Source organism: Euwallacea fornicatus, chromosome 5 (genome assembly GCF_040115645.1).
Source record: "Euwallacea fornicatus isolate EFF26 chromosome 5, ASM4011564v1, whole genome shotgun sequence".
NCBI classification, from domain to species: Eukaryota; Metazoa; Arthropoda; class Insecta; order Coleoptera; family Curculionidae; genus Euwallacea; species Euwallacea fornicatus.
The window spans coordinates 4,666,420-4,688,525 of NC_089545.1; the positions used below are offsets into that span (position 1 = coordinate 4,666,420).

At 35.2% G+C, this 22,106-nt stretch overlaps 1 protein-coding gene across 1 annotated transcript in view; it reads left to right on the forward strand.

Annotated features, from left to right (window-relative positions):
* Positions 1–212: 212 nt before the first annotated feature.
* The window catches only part of LOC136339014 (single Ig IL-1-related receptor-like), a 43,776-nt gene continuing 21,882 nt past the window's right edge, over positions 213–22,106 (forward strand). Inside the window, exon 1 of the mRNA XM_066281912.1 lies at positions 213–738. Within this exon, the coding sequence (XP_066138009.1) occupies positions 518–738 (221 nt within the window). The 5' untranslated portion in view covers positions 213–517. The remainder of the gene's footprint in view (positions 739–22,106) is intronic.

The window sequence follows — 22,106 nt, forward strand, 5'->3', positions numbered from 1 at the left end:
ATATTCAATTCACCAGGAATTTTTGGCAATTATCTGCAGCTATTCTCTGGCATCAATCTCCAATATGATCATGTTATTTCATTGTACTGTACGGATCTGGGAGATTTATTTTTAGGGACACCGTGTACCACGTTGAGAGTAACCAATGGGACGCTTGCAACGTGCGCGCTCACACACAGGTAGGTAACACGAGGAGACCCGACAGAATTTCACATTTTGTAGTTTCAATTGCGATTTGAGTGTCGTGGAGTGTTGATCGATTTTCGTCTGAACGAAAAAACACGCGTTGATCACGTTTCTTTCCGATTTTGATCATTTAAATTTAACTAAACAAACTGATTTATAAAACTAAGTAGAATTGACTTTGTGGGTTTCGCTTGTAGTGACCTTTATACAACTATTTTCCCTAACAAGACCAGTTACTGACACTAAGTTTTAATAGGAAAATTTTTCTGTGACTCATCATTCTACGGAACAATTCGCTAAAGGATTATTTTATCTAATTTCGCCAAAACTTATGTTCAAAATGAGTGTTTTACTAAAAGTGCTCGTTGTTTTTGGATTTTGTGGAGTGAAATGCAGTAACGCTATTGAAGATTACTGTTCAGTGAACACATTTGACGACGATATTGGGGGATTGATGCACTTCACCAAAGAACCGACCAATGAGGAATTCGCTATCGTCGGCAAATTTAAAGGCCTGCACTGTTGCGCTAAAGGGTATAAGAGTATAGAATGGTGAGACAATCGTTAATAATAATTTGCTGAATTATTGAATCCCTACCATAATCGGCCAAAAATAAATATTTGCATACTTTACTATTATTTACGTACACAACTGAACTAAATATTTACATCAGCAATTTGTTTATAAACCTTCCTATAGAACAATTAGTGGAATTATTTTCAATATCAGGTATTTTGAAATATGACGGAAACTGCTATTTAGCTCTCTAATTTGTCTATAGACGTTCACACGTGTGTTAAACAAAGACGACGTTAATATTTTGTTATTGCGACAGGTATGTAATAATAGTAATGCAAGTTATGCGTTTATCACGTTCGGCAAAGTGGAATCACTTTCTTTCGATTTTACGAATTTTTCACATAATTTAATTATCCCTATGACTAGAAGTGCGTGGTTACAATATATGCAGTTTTTTCTACCATTCCGGCAGTTTAATGATATATTAAATCTAGCTAACTAATTTTTGTCTATTTTTAAGGGGGGTACCAAAGTTACCTCAGAAACGGGTTACAGCTCCTTCCTCCATAAAATCGTTCTTTAAGCATTTATTGCTAAGCTGGTGATTCGCCTTGTTTGGCCATTTCATTGGCAAGACCTATACATGACAAAAAAATATTTCCAAGTTTTAACTCTTTCAGCGGGAATATTATTCTATAAAAGCACACAACGGGTCACAAACATGTCTTAAATCTCTGTAACAAAAAGAGTATATTGGCGTCATTCTTTATCCCCAAACAGCAAAAAGTAATACATTTTCTGCTCCAACCATCGAAATGTTTACAAAGTGCCTTTTTCCGGTTCCATAAAGAAAGCTGGAGCTTCTGTATTCATCTAATGAAACTTTCTTGATTTATTGTAAATCGTGCATCGACGAATTTTTATATTTTTTGCAAACATGACAACATGACAATGTTTTATTGATGAACAGAATAACTCCAAATGGGGCAATACGAATGAACGTATGCAAGGGTTGTGACGATCCTTAATAGCGTAGTGACAGTAAAGTAGCGATTTTTACCGTTCAGGTTTTTTAAACATTTTGATAAGTCTTAATATATTTTCTCTCACAGGATTTATCATCGGTACGTTAGGACTTGTCAGAAACGCACATTCTCGGCTGGGTTTCTAAGGTTGCTTTCTGAGATATGGAGTTCTGAAGTTTTATTTTCAGTTTCTAACTGTCAGAAAAAACCAAATCGAATTTGAAACGTAGAATGCTCTCATGAATTGTCACAATGGTACACAGCATCCGTGGCCAAGTGCACTAGTGCCAGAGCGATAATTCAATAAAAACAAACAAATACGTATTGAAGAAACTAAGGAATAATCTCCATCAGGGAATGGGGCATGAAATTATTTTATCAATATTAAACATTTTTTTATGCCGGTCATCATTTCCCAGCACCTGATTTCTGTGATTTATTGTCCTTTAGGTGTCAAAAACTGGATATTTCCGAGGATGTTTCCGAGAATTTCATTACGTAATCCGTCAAATTAGAAATTGCAATATTTCATTATTATACTGAACCAATTACTGACAAAAAATGTTTCATATATCAATTTGCACTAGTGCAATTGGCAGTGCTAAATACACAAGTGCATCAAAAACAATATCAAAATGATACACCGAGGAAATTGGCTCAACACGATAACCTTGAAACCAGTACTATCTAGTTACTGTTGTAGATGGTGATAATTGTAGGAATGTAATTTTGGAAAATTTTTCTCAAGCAATTTCAAGATAAGGTCTAGGGGGAACTTTCCTGTTATATTTAATAATTCTGCAGGCAGTGGACAATGCAATCGCCGGTCTAAAGTGCAATTATTGCTGTGAAATTATCAGTCGAGGTTGCAGTTGCTGCTGCGATTTTTCGATAATTGCATAGCACAAATTATCAGTTTGACAAAGCAGAGAAATATTAGAGATTATTTCCCTGGGAGAGCTATCAATAGTATAACAAACTGAAACATTTAAGTCGTCCTGTCGTATTCTTCCAGGATATAATCCATAAAATTTTACTTTTCAATTCAATTAATTTTACTTTACATACGTACTTTTATATGCTCAGAGTTGAGGTAAAATTTGATGAAAGTTATCTTTGTTTACATAATCACGAAAACATTTTTAACCCAGTTTTTGTTCTTGGTATCATTTATCTCCATTACACTTCACATAGTGACTGCTCATAAATTCAAATAGTTCGTTTTGATATCCTATAATTCGAGGGATAGGTACTTTACCTCATCAATATAGCATCTTATCTCGGGCTTATCTAAGATTGACGCTGGGCTTCTAGTTTGGGAATTTTATAAAATGAGTATTTTCACGAGTTCGGTAGGAATTTGCAGTAAATATATTAATTCATATGGAGACAACCATTTAAAGAAATGCTTCTGATCGTTTTTATAAGTATGATTAATTCACCTTTATTTCAAAAAACTTCAGTTCAATTTCGCATTTGTGTCTTTGCTTTAACTCTGTTAAATCAATAGTGCAAAACGAGCGAAAATCGAAACACTCGATGAAAGTTTCTGTATTAGACCCTAGAGTTCAGACCTAAACAACACCGATCATAAATAATTTCAGATATTGAGCTCTTTGGCTCGGATTTTGTTTTTTTTACAACTTTGTTATGTGAATCGATTTAAATCGAATTTTTAATATCACTAGACATGATACATAGAGCTCGTGAATAAAATTTTTGACCTCGGGAAACCCGGAGCATGAATCATTCGATGCGCATCGGTATATTCGAGGGTGTATCCAACAGCTTTTAATAGCTCTTTCAGCTATAACAATTATTAACCATAATTGTTGATAAATGCGTTTTTCACATAGAATTACTCTGAGGTATGGTCGCATATGGTTGAAATTTACGTCTATGTTGTAAAATATTCAGAAAACATTTTAAAGGTAGGTATGCAATTCTTTACATTATTTAACTGGCCGGCATTCGATGTCATCCACTTTAAATGAGCGGTAGACCACACACAAGGCCCCATTTTATATCTTACTCATTTGAGAATTGGGTTGTGAACGGATCATTTGACCAAGGGAGTTTTGTATTTTTTCTCCATTAGTCGGATAGATTTTTTTCGGTTACTGTAGATAACATCACAGTCGTAATGTGAAATTAAGTCTTGGTACCGCAATCTTTGAGATTTCGTGCAGTTAACACATATTTTTTTTTACATTCCATACACGTCAGGACAAGGTCCCTATCTTTGAAAACAAATCCCAACAACAAAATACTTCACCGGCCTTTCAAGCCATCAAGATAAAGGGGCCAGCTATTCATAAAATAGACACATCTTCATTTTTCACACAGTAATGTCCTTTACGAGAGTTAAGCCGAGGGACTACCGCAACCGTTCTTGGAATCACCCCGGAATAGGTTCTGCTACCTTCTGTCACCTTTTTCGCCCATAATAAAAATAAACCGCCCCCTAGGGTGAGGATCTCTTGTTATAAGCACCGCTTATGGTCCCCCCGAAACAACCACCGCAGAAAAACATCAACTATATTGAATGATCAGTAGGATATTCGAGAATACAAGGATAATTATTAGACACAAATACTCAATCGAATATGTATTATACATTACATATATCCAATGAACTGTTTATCCAGCACTACAATTCCTATTTCGGACACTTATTGAACGAGCTTTTTAAGACCATCATCCCCGTTGAAGAAATATTCTGAGGGGATGATGCTCATTACATGTGAGTATAATATTCTGGTTTGTTCACAGCTAAACGTCCGCACTCTCCGTAAATTAGCTAAAAATTTCATTTAAACAATTTCGCTGGAAAAATTCATACCTTTTTATAAATCACATTTCAATACACGAATAAACACAATACAAGTAGATGAAATTTTCCTGATGTTCGAAGAACTTTCTTCTCTCCTGATCTGCTTTTAGGGCAGCACTAATTTAGACATAATTCATTTTCAGCAATATTTATAGCCGATCTGGTTAAGTCACTAAATAATTAACAATAAAATCTATAATATTTTAACTTTAGCCATTGTTAGCACGTTATCGCGTCGCCACATCAATTTCAAATTCAAGACCTACCGAAATATAATATTTAAGCCTTGCCAAATACCCGGGAAGCCTTTATGCATATGGAAACTTTATTAGGCCTATTCTGTAGGGATATTCATATTTGCGAAGGCTTAAGGTATTTCGTGTTTATTACTAATGCAGCGTGATAGAATGTGTATTCTGTCACGCTTGATAGCATATGTTGTTCTGTAGGTGTTACTATGGTTAATACGCCTTATTATGTATTTACAAATAGATGTATGGTATACTGCCTGGTTATAGAGCCATGCACAAATATATTTATGTATTTACTGATTACTCGACAGATGATCATGTAAATCACAATATAATATTTTATGTTCTCTTTGCTCACAAAGAGCTCTCTATGATATTGTATTCGACCCATAAACTGATTCACTATTGTCCTAGAAGAACCAAACAGAATTTATAATTTTAGTAGAATAAAGGAGGTAATATGACTGAACATTGGCTAGACACATAAATGTCTTTTAACAAGTCATTCTTGAATTTCAGAAATATTTTAGTTTTACCTTAAAACGTAACTTTTTAGCAAATTAATATGGAATCAAACCTAAAATGTTGAATACAGGGTGTTTGATGAGCATTCCGAACACTTTCAGGGTCTGTAGAGCTCATTAAAACAAATATTTATATTAGATTAAAATTTATTTCGAAATCATCTCGTTTCTAAGATACCAAGCGTTTATATATGTGTATATACATATATATGTATTTAATTATTTCAAAAGCGATTTGGGGTAAGGACATGAAATTAGGGGCACGCTATTGCGGGATAAATGTGCACGTTCTGAATTAGGCAGGATATATCCACCTACACCATTGGCGCTCGTGCGCCTGTTCAATGGGGTGTTTATAATGAAAAAAATTTTAATACGAATATATTTTGCTAATATTCCATCAGTTCTTCATAAAAAAAGGCCTTATTGTTGTTTTGTTGCTCAAGTAGCCGCTTTTAAGATACCAAATAATTTTTCATTTCTGTGCCTACAAAATGGCCTAGTTCCAAGTTAAATTTTTTTCGATTTTTTAGGAAAAATTTATTTAACCTTTGTTTTAGTAGAAATAGAGAACATGAAGACAAATATGTGAGAAACATGTCACATCACAAAATGATGCTCCTAAATTGTAAACTAATACTTCTAAAGTTAAATTCTGAGTTATTTATACATATGGAAACGTTGGGTTGCTGCACGGACGCCACTGGTGTGAGTGGAAATGTTCTGCCTACTCCAGAATATGCACATTTATCCCCCCATAACGTGTCCTTCATTTCATGGCTTTACTCCAAAGCGTTTTTGAAATACTTAAAAAACATTTAAAACAAAAAATGAAACGTTCTATATCTTAGGAACGGAGCGATTTCGGACCGAAGTTTATTCGATCTAAATATTTGTTTTTATAAGCTCCACATCTCCTGATAGTTTGTTGGTATGTTTATGAAACACCCTGTATAATGAGGTTTTATTTCAGACATCACGTAGGTATTATACAACGAATATTTACATTAGGTACTTATTACGTAAATAAATATTCTTTGTATCTGATTTGGACCATCAATGTTAGGCACCGGTAAGTCGAGCGTCCCTGTCACTTGTGCCTATCGGGCATTAACTTACTTAATGTTAATTAAAAATCGCCATTGTTATTCAGACAAGGCACATTCATGCGAAAATTCTAAACGTGTTGGCGAAGCTATTCTGTAAGACTGATAATGAATATAAAGTACTTATGGCAGCCGTTCCTGAAATTTTCAAGTTCTCGTGACAATTTTATTTAATTGTTTATTGAAAGGAAGTTCGTATCAAAGATCTCCATTGAAGGAAGTTCAGTCTGCGACATAAGAAATTTAATTGGAAAGCTTGTGTCAGCGCGTAAGCTGTAGAAAAGAAGTAGTTTGAAATTTAAGGATACTTTATTGCTACATCTAGGCATCGTCTTCAGGGATAAAGACGAAACTAGTTATTCTTAAAATTCACGTAATTTATACATAATAAGTATTTGTTTTATTTCATACAGTTCGCAATACTATGGCAGTTTTCGCAACTAGTAAAGTCGGATGCTTGAGAGCAGTAGTATTTCTCAGAAATATGGATGTTACAAAACCGTTCTGCAAGTATAAACAAGCGAGTAGTGTATGAGTATGCATGTAAATATTTAAGGATTATACATTTTTCCCTCGATTTCTTGTAAATGTGTGGATTTAATATCAGCAATTCCAATATTGCTTCTTCATATCTAGGCCAGTTAAAATTAAATAGCTCTTAGATAATATAAAGATAACGTCAATCCTTCGCAAAAAGTTTTTTCCTTCTTCTGAGTTACGATCGCAGTTCGGCCAATAGATTGGAAGTGAACCATCCTCCTAGTTGCTTACGAAACCCTAACGAAAGGTCGATACAGATCTGCGGCGCATTTCTGCTACGCACCATGTGCTATTACCGAAATTGCTGACGTCTGTTAATCAAATTAGGCGCATGCGCGGCTACTCTGCTTAGTACTTGTGGATGTCTGTCGACGGCTGATTTGCACCTCATTTCTACCAGTAACCGTTCTTTGTGCTGTTACCACTTTTATTTCAGTAAAATTCGATTATTTCTAGTCTTACAATTTTTTTTTTGGTCTAAGACAGTTACAAACGAAAATTGAAAATATTTTTAAACGTTTTCGAATAAAAATGCAAAGAATCATCCTGGGGCTCTGGCTGCATTAGAACTTATTCGCGAACTCGCGTTCATAGGAATTTTTTCTTATTTCCACGGTGGGAAAAACAACCGAAACGTACATGTCACTCAAACGACTGCAACTAGAACATGTCTGCCATTCTTTCTCTGCTGCTTGGAAGCATTAAACTTTAATTCTCACACATCGACTCCCACGTTCCACCCCGCCTGGTACCATCGTACCATCGTCAAACGAGCGGCCACACCGAAAAACAAAAGAAACGATGTAGACACCCGTTCTACTGGGATGTTATCTTGTCTTCGTCGCCGCCGCAACCGTGGTCAAGTCCATTAATAACATCTCAACCAGTTCAAGCCAACGAAACGTATTCAATGTAACACACTTGATAACACTTTTTTATTTAGAATGTAAGCGGATTTCCTCTGTGGATAGCAAAACGTCTCATTATCCACCAGTAACAGGTACTGTGTCTTTATTGACTGCCCATCTCGATGACTACTCTGTCTGTTCTATCCATTTTGTTAGTTTGAACCAATTACTCTATGACATATCGATCCTTTCTCACTCATTCGCGCTTTTCATTCTCTCCCACGTATTCGAAATCATTCATCTCTCCGAAAGCTCAGCTTCGAACCAGTTAGTCCTGTTAAAATAACGATTAACGGCCTTTCCATAATTTCATATAAGCAAACATTAACTGTAGATTATAAGGCATCGTATATGGTTACCGTAGTAATTTGCATGTCTCGTAGGAGCTCTGGCCGAGAACAAGTTATTTTCCAAACCGAATGAGAACTTATGAATGGGTTAATGGAACTAGGTTACTTCAATTTGAATAAGTGAAGCCAGTAAACCAATTAGCTGCATGTTTTAGTAGAGGAGAATGAGTCTGCTCTTTGTGTACACGACGTTGATTGTTGCCCCAAGTTGATGGAATAGCAGCTTTTGCTTCAAAAAGTTGTTTAAGTAATGAAAAAAAGTTATTGTCTCAACTTTCCTGTTTTCAGCATTGTGTAGGATTCTAAGGTAACCCAAATTCATCTCACGTAATTCAGAGTTAATCACATCCTTATCATTAAAACTTAATGTTAACTACGGAATACACCCACTCGTGCCTCATTATCTGCTTTGCATTTTCAAATTTGAATGTTCCTACATGCAATTTTATTTTATGACACATTTAGAACGCAAAATGCCAGAACTCACTTAGATTCAAATCTAAAGTTACGATATTGTAATTTATTATTTTTGTGTGGGCCTGAGTCATAATTTAGCTTAACTCGTTTTTAGCATAGTTGGCAGTTCCGCGGACTAAAATCGTCAGCGTGCTTAAGCATCAGTTTATGTCGTTTTAGGATCTGCTCATTATTGTTTAACGCAAATTTAAACAATATCACTCGATTTATTCTCGTTTTTAGGCGTTCATAACTGCTCTTCAATTCAAACACAAAGCGATTGTTTAAATGCTTTAATTCAAAAACGAACAGACTCTCCAGGGGATCTGATGGACTCACTAATTGATAATTATTACTAATTAATTAGTGACTGAGACTGCCAATTTAGTTGTCGCATTCGGATTATGGGCTCCTCTTTACGGTGAAGGTCTTCGAACTATGATACTATTCATTGCATGTTTATTGCTGATAACAATTGTGCAACTACAGTTATCGTTCCCACGAATAGTAAAAATTACTTGCAAAGTACTTATAAAGTATATTTTATAAGATAATTATTAAATTTCCATTAGTGCGTACTTTATTATTTGGCTAAAAACATGTCTGCTGCTCATCTACAATCATTAAAACGAAATGTGTTCGGAATATCTGGCGTTACATCGTAAAAAAAGTGATACATGTGCTTTTATTTGTTTTATTATGCGATACACCATTTCTAAAATTTCGAGAACGAAAGCGTTTTTGGAGGATTTTCCACATAAGTTATTTTTACATGATCATCCGCGTCAAATAACTGGAAATAATTGGTACCTATTTATTTGCGTTCTTGGTATTGCCAGATTAAAAATGCCTATTAATAACAAAAAGAACGGCAGTAGACCTTGCCAAGCTGAAAAAGAAAGTTTTCAGATGTTTTTTGACCAGAGAAATAAACAATAACCCGGCGTAATCATCAGATATTTCCGGGAAATCATGAGTAACCATGGACTAGATTAATCTTATCTTGATCTCCGACGTTCGCGGTATTCCAATAATTCAAATCTATTATTATCTATATTATTTCCACGTACAGTGTAGGTGTTGTCGACTGACTTCCACTTATAGATAAAAAGTCAATAAAATTATTCCCCACACGACAAACATCATCAGACATCGGCCATTCACACTACAAACGTTATTTGTATTCAAAAGCGGTCCCTGAGGTTCAGCTAAATGAAACTGGCGAAAATTTATTGGCCTCGGAAATCATTTAATGTTTAGCGATTTGTTGGAGCCGTTAATGCCCAATGGCCATTTTAGCTGGGGAGTTTTTTTCAATTCTCTCCGTGGAGGAAAAAAATCTAACAGCGACGAGGATATTCCAGGGGTCCAATGCAATCTTGGAGCTACGCAGAATATCTACTACTTATGCTAATCAGCAAATTCGCAGTTGATTGCTTTCCTCGACGGGGGGTACATATTGGAGATCTTATTTCTCAACCTGGTTAACCGTCTGGTAAACCATTGATTTAATACCTCGAACGCAGGAATTTCTGAAAATCTGGTATTTTACGGAACGCAAATGACAGATAAACGATTTATCGAGAAAACCAGAGATAAATGTAGTTGTCAATGCGATATATCGATGTCCACTAATACAGATAACAGAAGATTTGAACATCATATACTCCTGATATGTCTAGACCGTAAACAAATCCTGTATCACTGGAATTATGATCTCGCGGTCCGCCTCCTCACAAAACCTGAAGGGCCGTTATGCAAGCCTGAACCTGATGTGGGCCTGCGCGGAATATCCCTCAAAATCTCACTCTAAACCAAAACACGTTTCCCATAACCGGCAACTCTACCTTTCAATCGTCGTTAAAGTAAAATCCTACCTGTTCTCTGTTGGTATAACCACCTAAACCAATATATATTAACCTGATTTAATTTCCAGGAACGGTATAGATTTCCTCGACATTCTTCACCCCTGTCTTTTGTAGGTCATGCAACCACGAACTTTAACAGTGTCGAATTATAAGAAACCAATATTTATACAGAAGTTCGATTAATAAGGCTGTTAGAGACTAATATAGAAACAACTGTAACGTAAACATTGTGAACTGACCATGAAGGGCCCTGAAAAGTAGTTCGAGAACTAAAGGAACTTGCCTGAAGAGTGTCGGCACAATACGAGGAACATTATTCTCAATGTCCATCGAAAGTAAGAGATTAGAATAGATTTCTACAAGAAGTGACAAGTTTAGAATACATGGACACCGTTGCAATTTTTACCTGAAAGCCTCATTGGACACTGAAGAGTTTTCGCGCCGATATCTCATTTCGCTTATATTTTCACTATCAATAAATGTACCACCGACTGACGCTGTCAAGTTGTCAGTTATGTTTAGTTGAAGTATAGTTACAGAATACATATTATGGTGATTGTTCAACGGAAGTTGCAACTTGGAGGCAAATTTCATATAAGTATATTATATATTTCAAAAACTCCTCTTAAGCTTTGTGTTATCAATAGGAAAACCACTTTAATAATAAATCATCGATTCTACACAAAAATACCCACAAGAATTCTACCTACCCTTGTCACAAATTTCAATAGGGGATAATAAACTCGAAACTGCAAGCTTTCTAGGAGTTTGATGGGCTTTTGAATCCGTTTTACCTTCCTGTGAAATTGCGAAGCTTAAACCTATTGTAAATTTGCTGACGCTTTCGCTTAATGTAAATGCCTTGAGGATCCTTTAAAGATTAGTTGATTCTACTTGGGAATATTGGAAAAATAAGCAATTTTTGTTTCGAGAACTATGGCTATAAATATTTTTGTAAGGAGAATCCATGAAGCGCTTGCTGTGCTTTGTAGATTTTCGAAAAATTGTTTGGAGAGTTTGCTATAAATATTTAAAAAACCAGAGGCAGTAAACACGTTACATCTTGTAATGAAAATTTAAGTTACGTAACTTACGTGACTTCAAAATAACAGCTCTTTTTCCATGTCAATGGATACCATAGGAAATGGTTTGCACGTGGAACGTGGACAGCTGCCTGTCAATCGAAATGTTGCGGTGATGTGACACTTGGGATATGGCTTTATCTTGAGAAATTAACACCATTTCACAAGTCAATAAATAAATAGACCAACCCACTACAACAATCAACTGTAATGGTTTATGCCAATGGACCCAAAGCATTTTACCACCTCGGAAAACCTATTTATGGTAGGGTAATAGTGGACTCGCTCATTGGACTATCCTGCCTACCAGTCTCTCGTAAATGGGCTATTAATTATTGTGACCCACGAAACGACCCCACCTGTCGACCGATCTCGTCAAGTTTAGCGTGTTTGCACAGTGCGACCCTATAGAGGTGCTAGGGTTTTCTTAACTCTACGCTCTTCTTAACACTGCACTCCTCTTAAATTTTCGTCCCTAACAGACGAATTTTCATGATATTTTGTCCTCCCAACCAGATGAATAATTTTGCTCTTTTCTCTGGGAGTATGCCGGATTTGTTTTGTAGTTATATAACGTCACCAGTTTCCTCTACGTGTGTGTAATGGATCTCGGAACAGTAAACTCAAGAATAACTCACCGAGTAATTTATTGTGCTGTTAAGTAGTGTCACCTCAACCAACAATAGAACAGAGAGGTTGACTAAGTTGAGGAAGTCAACGTGGCCAAAAAGCGTGAAGTACAATATCAGAGAGATTGTGGATCTAAGAAAGAGATTACAAGTTGTCGAGTTTTTTTTAATTTGAAACTAAAGTATAACGCCCATTGGCGTATTACAGCCAAAAAGGTATTATCGGCTAAATTAGAGTTTACCATGCTCAAGCCTAATGCTTAAATAAATAGCATAATTGATTTATTAAAGGGGTCTTCCGATTATGCTGATGCAAAGCAACTTAATCATAGGTAAATCCTCATGTTGACAGCGGCGGAATTTCCATTACATAAGACAACCCTTATCTGAGAATAACGAGCACCAAAATTTGTGTCGAGTGTAAAAAAAAGGGAGACACTCATAGGCGTAGTTTTTCCATGCGGAAAATCGTCAATTTCTCTTTCTGTAACTTACTGGATGGACTCAAATTTACCCCAATTAAATGTCGGTTGCAGTTTTCGAGTTCTCGATACACGATCACATAATAACAGGTTGTCTTATATACTGTGGTCGCAATCGAAGCACGAATTCGAAAAATAATCACCCACTGAAACCGCAAATGATAGAGTGGAAGAAATTGCTTGGAATAATATGGAAAAGAAAGTACATATGGAAATTTTTTTTTTTTAATTCGCAAGTAATATTACAACATTGATGCTCTACTAATTTATGATTCCTAAATGCATTCACGATATCAAAGCCACGATTTATATAATAACTACCCAAGAATTTTTAAACAGTTTCGCTAATGCGGATCATTTGAACTTACACAAGACAAGCGAAAGTAAAACCTTAAATTGAGTCCAAAAAAACTGGCCGTTTCATGCGATTGTGGTATAGTGGAGGAGAATTCTATTTGGGATTTTCAGTTTTTTCCAAATCCACAAGCAGTAGAGGTTTTCAATGGGTTTTAAGCGACGCTTGTTTCGAAATTTATTTATATAATTTGTGGGCTTCGATCGATCTGAAATGACTACCAGAAAATCAATAAAACAAAATGTTAAGTAGTTCTTCGGTTGATTGTTCAACCAGGAGTAGAATGACCCCGTTTTTAAATTGCCAACGCCTGTTTTTTTCATTCAAAGAGGAGGATGATGTATTTGAGATCTTTGAAAGTTACCGGTTCTCTGATGTATATACAAACTGCTCAAGACCAGAAGTATAGAGGATTCTCTCGGCAAAAAGTAGTCCAATAGAAATGGCCACTTTACAGTACTACCGCGGAAAAATATTTCTCCTCTTATCTGTCCACGCAAGTACCCATAATTGCCGTCTACTATTCCAGTTATTTTAAGAGTTCTCTCTTGGTTATTGTCTTATGTGATGCCTGTACTATTAATTGGTTGAACTGCTGAAAAATCATTACAATAAATAGAGTAATTTGCTATATGTAGTCACCCAAACTAAAAATATCCCTCAACAAAGCCTCTGCAAAATTTGATATTTTTCCCTTTGTGTGACCGGACCGTGATAGTTTTGTCGATTTGTTACTTCGAAACAAAAGCTATTTGAATTTGACTGATGATGTGTTCGAGGAATCCCGTTGCTTATTGTTAGTAGGAGGGTATAAATTAATAATATCCGCACACATGGTTTAATTTTATATATGTTCATTGCAGCGAATTGTATGCATTTATAAATATGCATAGGACATCTGTAGGTTTTATCTATGCTTCACTAAAACCGATCCTGCATCATTAATCTTTGGAGCGCATTATTGGGGTCAATTTAATCCCCCTCGCCCTCCCCCGCCGTTTGCTTACTTAACCCAGAAACCTACGTTTAACAGTTTTAAAAAATGAACTGCCTGCACTCTTGTACTTACGTACAAGCACAATTAGCACAAATTTCAACTGGTTTACAAGCAAACAAAAAATGTATTTTGCCTTGGTAATCATCGTTGACCCCAAAATGTTGTTTTTTTTTTTTCGGAATGGAGTTGTTTTCGTATAGAAATGGGATTGTTTGGTATTCATTTTACATACCTATTTTTAGAAACAACATTTTTTTGCGATAGCTGGCTGTGATATTGACATAGAGAAACAAATGATGCCCATAACTGAAACACATAAAATAATAATAATAATATTAATAATAATAATAGTAATAATAATAATAATAATAAAATATTCAACAATTGTTTAAATGCAAAATTTGGCTGTGCGCCTTTGTTTCTCTACGTCACTCATAATCTATCGAAAAAGATGTTTTTTTTTCCAAAAATAGATACGTAAAATTAATACGACACCCTACATGTTATAAATAATTTTAAGCAGAAAATAATACCTTTTTAATGATGCCAAAAACAAATATGATCCATCTTTAAAAAAATACCATTTTATGTTGTAACTCTAAAAGCCGTGGACTTGGAAAAAATATTTCTCTATCGCTGTGATCTACTCAAAAAAGTACCTGAACAACGTAAAAGTTACTTTTATGTAACTAGCGAAATAAAGAAAATCAGGAAGATTTTTCGAAAATGCCATGAATCGAACTTTTGTTTATAGCGCGACAAGACACAAAGAAAAATTAAAACCGACATTGAATCTGCCTCAAAAAATACGTCGAGAATGCTTTATTAGTTGTTTTCTCCTTCTTACTGTTTCGTAGATTCTCTATAAAAACCTCAAAATTCGCCCATCCTGTACGGAGATTAACACGAAGATGGCCAATGGTAATTTCTTATCTTATGACAAATATAATAACTGTAAACGGGTTGGTTATCTTCAATCACGCAAATTCAAGTTATTTTAAAGCCGACGAGCACGGAAAAAGACCATTTATTAGAGAAATAGGTGAAGCTTTAGTCGAAGCTCAAATGCCGCGCCGCACAGGGGAACCCCAATTACCATCTGTGGTACGACTTGGTATGCAACTTTGCTATGTGGAACCTTCAACCTCACAAAAAGTTAGGACTCAGCCTCAACAAGGATGCTGAAAACGTTGTAGATATTTGTCACCGAAGCAAAAATGTAAAGACGTCAGATCAGTGCGTTCAAAACGTTTTAAAATAACATAATTACAAAACTCATTCGGTAATTATTTTTTTTGCAGACACTTAGTAATTATTATTATGTGTCTGAACTGTTATTAACCTTGTATAGCGGAATAAATTCAATATTATTCGTTTGTTATAACATAAACATATTGACAATACGAAAATAATGCTTTTTATGCCTCTTTGATATTTCATTATGGGGTTATAGTGACACCTGAATGTAGAGTTTTCACAAGAATATAGTTATGCACATTTAAGGTTAAGGTACAACACATCGATTCTTATCCCTATAACCACGCAAAGATCTTACTACTTTCTGTATGAAAGCAAAACTTATGGCTTCACCATATTTTTTTCATATCTCATCACTTTGTCAACGATCAGCTTTTATGTAATCATACAAAAACACCAAATTTATGATGATGCTCAGATCTATGTTCAGACTTCTGCGGTATATTTAGATATCTCGAAGGCCTTTGATGAATTGCATCATACATTTTTTATCTCGAAGCTGTGGTTTTGAGGGATTCCTCTTATACATCATACTATTTTATTAGAAAAAAGTAATCGTGTACGAAATATGTGTCTTTCCGAGCCGCAACCGTCAGGCTGTTTCCAGTTATGGTGACCAGGAGATCTGATAAATAAATTGCTACTTATACCACAAGATTACATTCTGGAGGTTTTTCTTCAAAATGGGAAGGGCTAATCTTGGTGCTGGATTATATTTTAAACGGAAATTCTTTGAAACTCTAATTCATTTAAAAAATAGAAAAATTCAATCCACGCCCATATCAATTAATCATATAAAGCATGAAAAACTAATAAATCACACTCTATTCAAATGCGTTTGATTTGGATCACTATGAAATGAGGCGAGAAGAATTGCGAAAGGTTGAGGGAATTACTCACTATTAAAGTGTGTATCTTTACCGGAAAATAACTAAGAATAAAGGATAGAAGTGAGCTCACAGTAGAGGAACTCCCGTTTCCGAAGTTCTCGTTTCTCGTGAATTGGTACTCTTGAATAGTTCTGGGCGGAAGGAAAGGTGGAAAGAGACTCCTTCGGGCCGACTTTAGATGCTTTGGGGTACTTCACGCTAGTTGTCATTATTTCGGGTTGTTCCCTTTAATGCTTGTTAGAAGAAACATTTGCTTGTATAAAAAGAGCGTCGTAACAGTCCCGCTTTCGGATTTTTGAACAAAAATTTTAGAATTTATTTTCGTCAGTCAACTTTTGCTACTATTGCTAGAAAATTAATCTCAAACTCCTCACAGCACAATCAAAACCTTGGAAGTTGATCGGAAGTTCTTAAATATTCTACGAGACTAGCTTTTGATCTTTTTCTCCCACCAAACTCTTCTTCGTACAGCACAATACTTATCTGGCTCGCATTTAAAATTATTTAGATTTATTACAATTTATCTACCTTTAAGAAGTGACGATAATTGTATATGTAGCTTCAAGCTTTCAAGCTTGAACAGAACTCGAATGTCTGTTCAAAGTCTACGATCAGGAGTGTTTCCGACATTAAAATTAGCCTTCGTGTTACTCGCAAATTACCACATCTTTCAACTATTCGTCATCTTAACATATCTTTATGAAAGATAAATATCAGTAATAAGACCTGAAACGGCAATATTAAGCTAATTACATACTAATTAGGCTTTGAAGCCAGGAAGGATTTGAATTGTTGTTTTACGTAAAAAATGATTTTAAGGGATTTTGCTGCTTATGCTGCTGATTATAGACTTTTCCGCTATACAGCGGGTCCAAGATGAGGATGTCCAGCATGAGGATCTCGTGAACGGAAAAATCATGTTTATCGACATGCTCTTGAGACGAAAAAAGGCTACGAAGGAGAGCTGAAGCTTTCGCAACTGTCACACCAAATATGTTGCTCAAAGTGTTTACGTTCTCTCAAAATCGACAAAAAAAACTCGCCAGGGCTGCATTTAGAAAAATAAAGTTGATGATGCTTGTTGCGATTTATTTTCGAAACTCAGCCAGACGGTCCTTGTAGGAAATTTGCATAATTTTAAAGCTCAACGCTTCTCAGAAGTTACACACGTAGAACACTTGTAAACTAACAGAACTATGTTTTTCCATTGAATATAGTACAGAATGCCGCGTCTTCCTTCTAAAAAGGCAATTTCTTCTTAAGGTCGCCATTAGTAGTACGCTCGACCTGGTGAGTCTGCGTAATCTATGACAATCCGTGTTAAATTGCTTATAGCACTTCGAAAACAGTAGATGTGCCCGGTGCAATAACACCACTTCTTCGATTTTAATTCAATGAAAATCATAATAATTTGTTCCTCCTTTCGTTGAACGCAAAAATTATACCCGTTTGTCATTTCTTGGGAAAAATCTTGGCATTACTGATTTTGTATTATCCGCATAGGCACAGACACGCGGAGAATTTCCAAGATATCGCACCGCTAATCGCGTTCCAGAAAGCAATTTGAGCCAGTTTCCTGGAACGACGGTTAAAGTATAAAAATGGGACGCGTTGAAGGGTTTAGTGATTTAATCCAATAAGCCCAGGTTAATGGAGTCTAAAAACTAAACAGTTAAGTGCACTACTATTTGCTTAACTTTTAAGTAGGATTTGCTAGCGTCGCATTTAAATAGCGAAGCTAATGCTATCATTAACCCGACGGGGAATCTTCCTAATAAATCCACAAATAAACTGGCGCGTCACCTTTCTGTTTGAAAACATAGTTGAGAAGTTTACGATCATGATTATTCATGACGAATCCGTCGTTGCACTCGGATGGACGTCCTAAATTAAGATCTCAAACAGTGCAAGGCGCAGAAACAAAAGATTATGTTGATAGGCTAATGATGACCCATGGCGGCAAAGGCTTTGACCAGCCGGGGCAAATAAGAGTATTTGAACGAGCAACGAAAAAACAAACGTAGTTTACGGTTTGCAAATACGATGAGAAAGCAAACAGTGGATTTGTCAACGATACTTTCTTAGAATTGGTGGGTGTATTTAGATGAGTACAAAGAAGAAAGGGGCTTTTTTTGCAGAAGGCTCAGAGAAACAAATAACATTAAAAATGAGAAAGCTTTGGTCATGGCGACCAACGAGAGAAACGGAATGATTTGGCAGTGCTCCGCTTTGCATAGAAAACCTTTTTTTCATGAACATGCTTTTTTCGACCCAATGACGACTCACTCTTGCAACCCAGGACACCTCCGGCTACTACCACAAAAGAAGCAACAAAACAAATTAATACGAAAAACACCGACAAAACCTAAATTGCCACTGACCACCACAAATGGTCGGAAACGGGCAAAAGCAAATCTTTTATGTCCCAGACACACATTCCACTCCATTAAAGAACCCAAAAGGACGTATAAAAAATTGGTGTACGATGGCGCTTCTTTTTTAATTCTGAATGGAAAATGGGTACCAGACAGACCGGGTTCGCGATTACCATCAGCTCGTTTTGTTTGTTATGTGGGCACAACCCCACAAGGAATTCAAATTAGCTTTTATACAAGTTCTCACCAGTTCAAGACAGATAAGTGCAAGGGAGAGGTACCACAATATAGAAAGCAGTTTACGTGTCACCGCTTTATACGCACGTGGGGGGCTTTAATTTATTTGATGTGGTTGTTTATCAATTCCATTTGAACTAATTGAAAATTACATACAGAGCCGAATATAACGATTCCGAGGGGACCGGGCAAAGAGGGTCGTTATACCGACTCGGCGTTACACAAAAACTTGTTTTTTTTTTTAGTTCAAGAAATGTGAAAAAAACACAAAAATTTATTTTAAAGAGTAAAAACTATAACAGGTACATAATAAAACGTAAATAATTTAAAATACCCTCGGACTTATTTGCATTTTCGTATATGTGGTAAATACTCAACATTTCGTCAAATATTCTGAAATTTTTGTTTGCTTTTTGCAACGTAAGTTAAAATAAATCAATTCAACTTGTTTCTTCATGGAACTAATTTCATTTAGAAGCCTTTTGTCGCTGAAATAACTGTACAGCGTAAAACTATTCAGGGTTTTTTGCAGCTTGTAGGGCTTGAACAATTGATGGTGACGTAAAATCTTCAACACCCCCAAGGTCTTCCTTACTTCCATCGTGGATTTCTTGAAATTTGAGCACTTCGCTTGCAATTCGTTCGGCAGATAAAACACCGTTTGTTTCCAAGTGAAGGTCAACGTTTACAAAACAGTCCATATTTCATCTGACAATGTAAGGTGTTCTTTTAACATACCAATAGCCACATCATTTTCTTTTTCAAAATCATTATTTATTCTTTTTGCCACCTCGGCTAAAGGAAGATCGTCCTCCTCTTCAATCACTCTAAACAATTCGTGTTTGTTTAGGGTGATGCCTTGTTACAAGTTCTAGAAATCATTCGCATTGCATTCAAAAAATTAATGACGCTTTGTTTTGCTGATCGTTTTCAATAATATTCATGAGCTGGAACTCTTTAAAATGAACTTTCATTAATTTGATGCTACATGACTGATGTGGTATTTCGTGGCAGATATTGAACGTTAATGTTCTTGAAGCAGTCGGTATTTTTTAATTTTCCAATAACAATCGACATACGTTTTTCTGGTCCTGTCATATTGGTATCAACAAAAAAAGTAACTTTTTCCTTGAACATTTTTCCAACTGTGCACTTCTTTCCTTCAAATTTCAATGTTTTGTTCAAAGTCAATTTGTAGAAAAGACCAATTTCATCTGCATTAATAATTTCATCGCTCTGCTCTTTTTTTTTAATTTTATTTGTGCCTACAGCAATAAATCAATTATTGCGTTGCTGCAACTGGTCCACTAGCAGCTTCACCACTAATTTTTTCATGCATAATTTTATGTCTTTATCGAAAGCGTGTAATCCAACTTTCGGAGATTTAATATTCCGGGCCTTTGTTCATTATTTTGGCAAACTGTTTCCCTTTTACCTGCATTATGGGACCCCTTATTGCCGCTCCTTTACTTTTTTATTTTTTTTTATCCCCATGATGGGATGATTAAATTTTTTCTTTAGAAACTAATTTTCATTAAACACATTCTTGATATTTTCGCTGTTTTTCCAAATCGTAGAAACAAGCGAATGCGATAAGTGCAACTTCTTTGCGATGGCACTTTTGTTTCCACCTGCTTCAAGTCTGCAAATCATTTTATCTTTCTCCTCGGGGGACAAAACTTTTCTCTTTTTTGAAGTCATTTTTAAAACACAATATAATTGCAATAACCCAAATAATCTAAATACATACAAGAAACACAGTCTATAATTTATATGGTCCTTGTTTAAAATTCAGAAATTTTCCCGATTTTTCCGATAATTCCTATTCTATCTACACTTTTCTATTAAAAAAAATAATCTCTTTGAGAAATTTACCGATACAAAACGTAAATTTAAATATCGACACGTAAAAAACTCAGAATCTATAGATTTTTTTCTATGGCAATTTTAGTTGCTTAGTGTCGGAAAATGTCTCAAAGAAATTTATGTTTTGTGTATTCATAGTAATTACAGTTTAAAGTTATTTCGCGAAAAGAGACTAAAACTTATAAACGGTGTTTTGGCAGCTTTACATACAAATCGCAAAAAAATAATAACCATTCAGAAGTGTGTCAAATATCTATATTAAAGAGAAATTTTCTGGGATTTCGTGAAATATAACATATTCTGATGTTCAGCCCGTTCCGAGATAATAACTTTCAAAATAGATACAAGTACAAAATTTGACATCTGTCAATATATTTGACGCGTGTGGAATTAGAGGTTTTGACTCTTTTTCAAAATAAATAGACATGTGTAAAAACTATTTCAATACAACTTTGACAGTTACGACTCTCAAAAGTGGAAAAAATGTCATATTTTAAATGTCATAATCTCAAAAAAAAGTTGAAAATCGATAAATGCTATTTTCCAAGTTTTTACAAAAATAACTTCGCATTCGTTAATTGCCATAGAACTTCTGACCGATAGCTAACCAAATGATGTCGTGCAAGACCTGTCTCTGACACTTCAATACTTAAGACTGAACATGACTTTTTTTCTAAATCGTCACTCTTTATTATATGGAAAATTTTGACTCGATTCAAAAATTGTCTCAATCTACAATGCATTTCTTTTTCGCTGTATTTTATAAATAATTAAATAAGTTTCAAAACCGTTTTATTGTGTGGTTGTTATTGTATTTTAATATGTGGTTCTCCATCATACAAGAGCTCGATGTAATTTGAAGCTGAAATTTCCAGCGGTCCGCCCTTGGGGGCCCGCCGAAGTCCCTGTATTAAGATTTGATTGATGATCTGTGTTCTAGGATTTGTCGGGTCAATTAACCACCAAAGTTTAAGTAAAATCAGATCCAAAGGAATTTTAATTCGACATTTATTTGTAGGTTTAAAAATGTTGAAGTCTTTTTACTGGACCTTAAATACTGACTAACACATTACAGCGCAATAGCTTTATGAGAAATTGTAAATGGCTCAAATCTGTAAACTCATGATAAATTATTCTTACCTTCTTATACTTGCAATTCTATTTTTCTTACCGTCCTTTTTGAGTTTTTTTTTGTGTTAAATTTGATGATTTTTCAAATAGAGGTCCAGAATCCCCTAATATGAACCCGTTCTAATTTTGACAAATTAGAATTTAAAACAACTGATACCAGTGACTGAACAGGTTTCGTTTCGCGATTACTTACATAATGAAATCAGGTTCTTTCATTTTATAAATCTGTTACCAAATG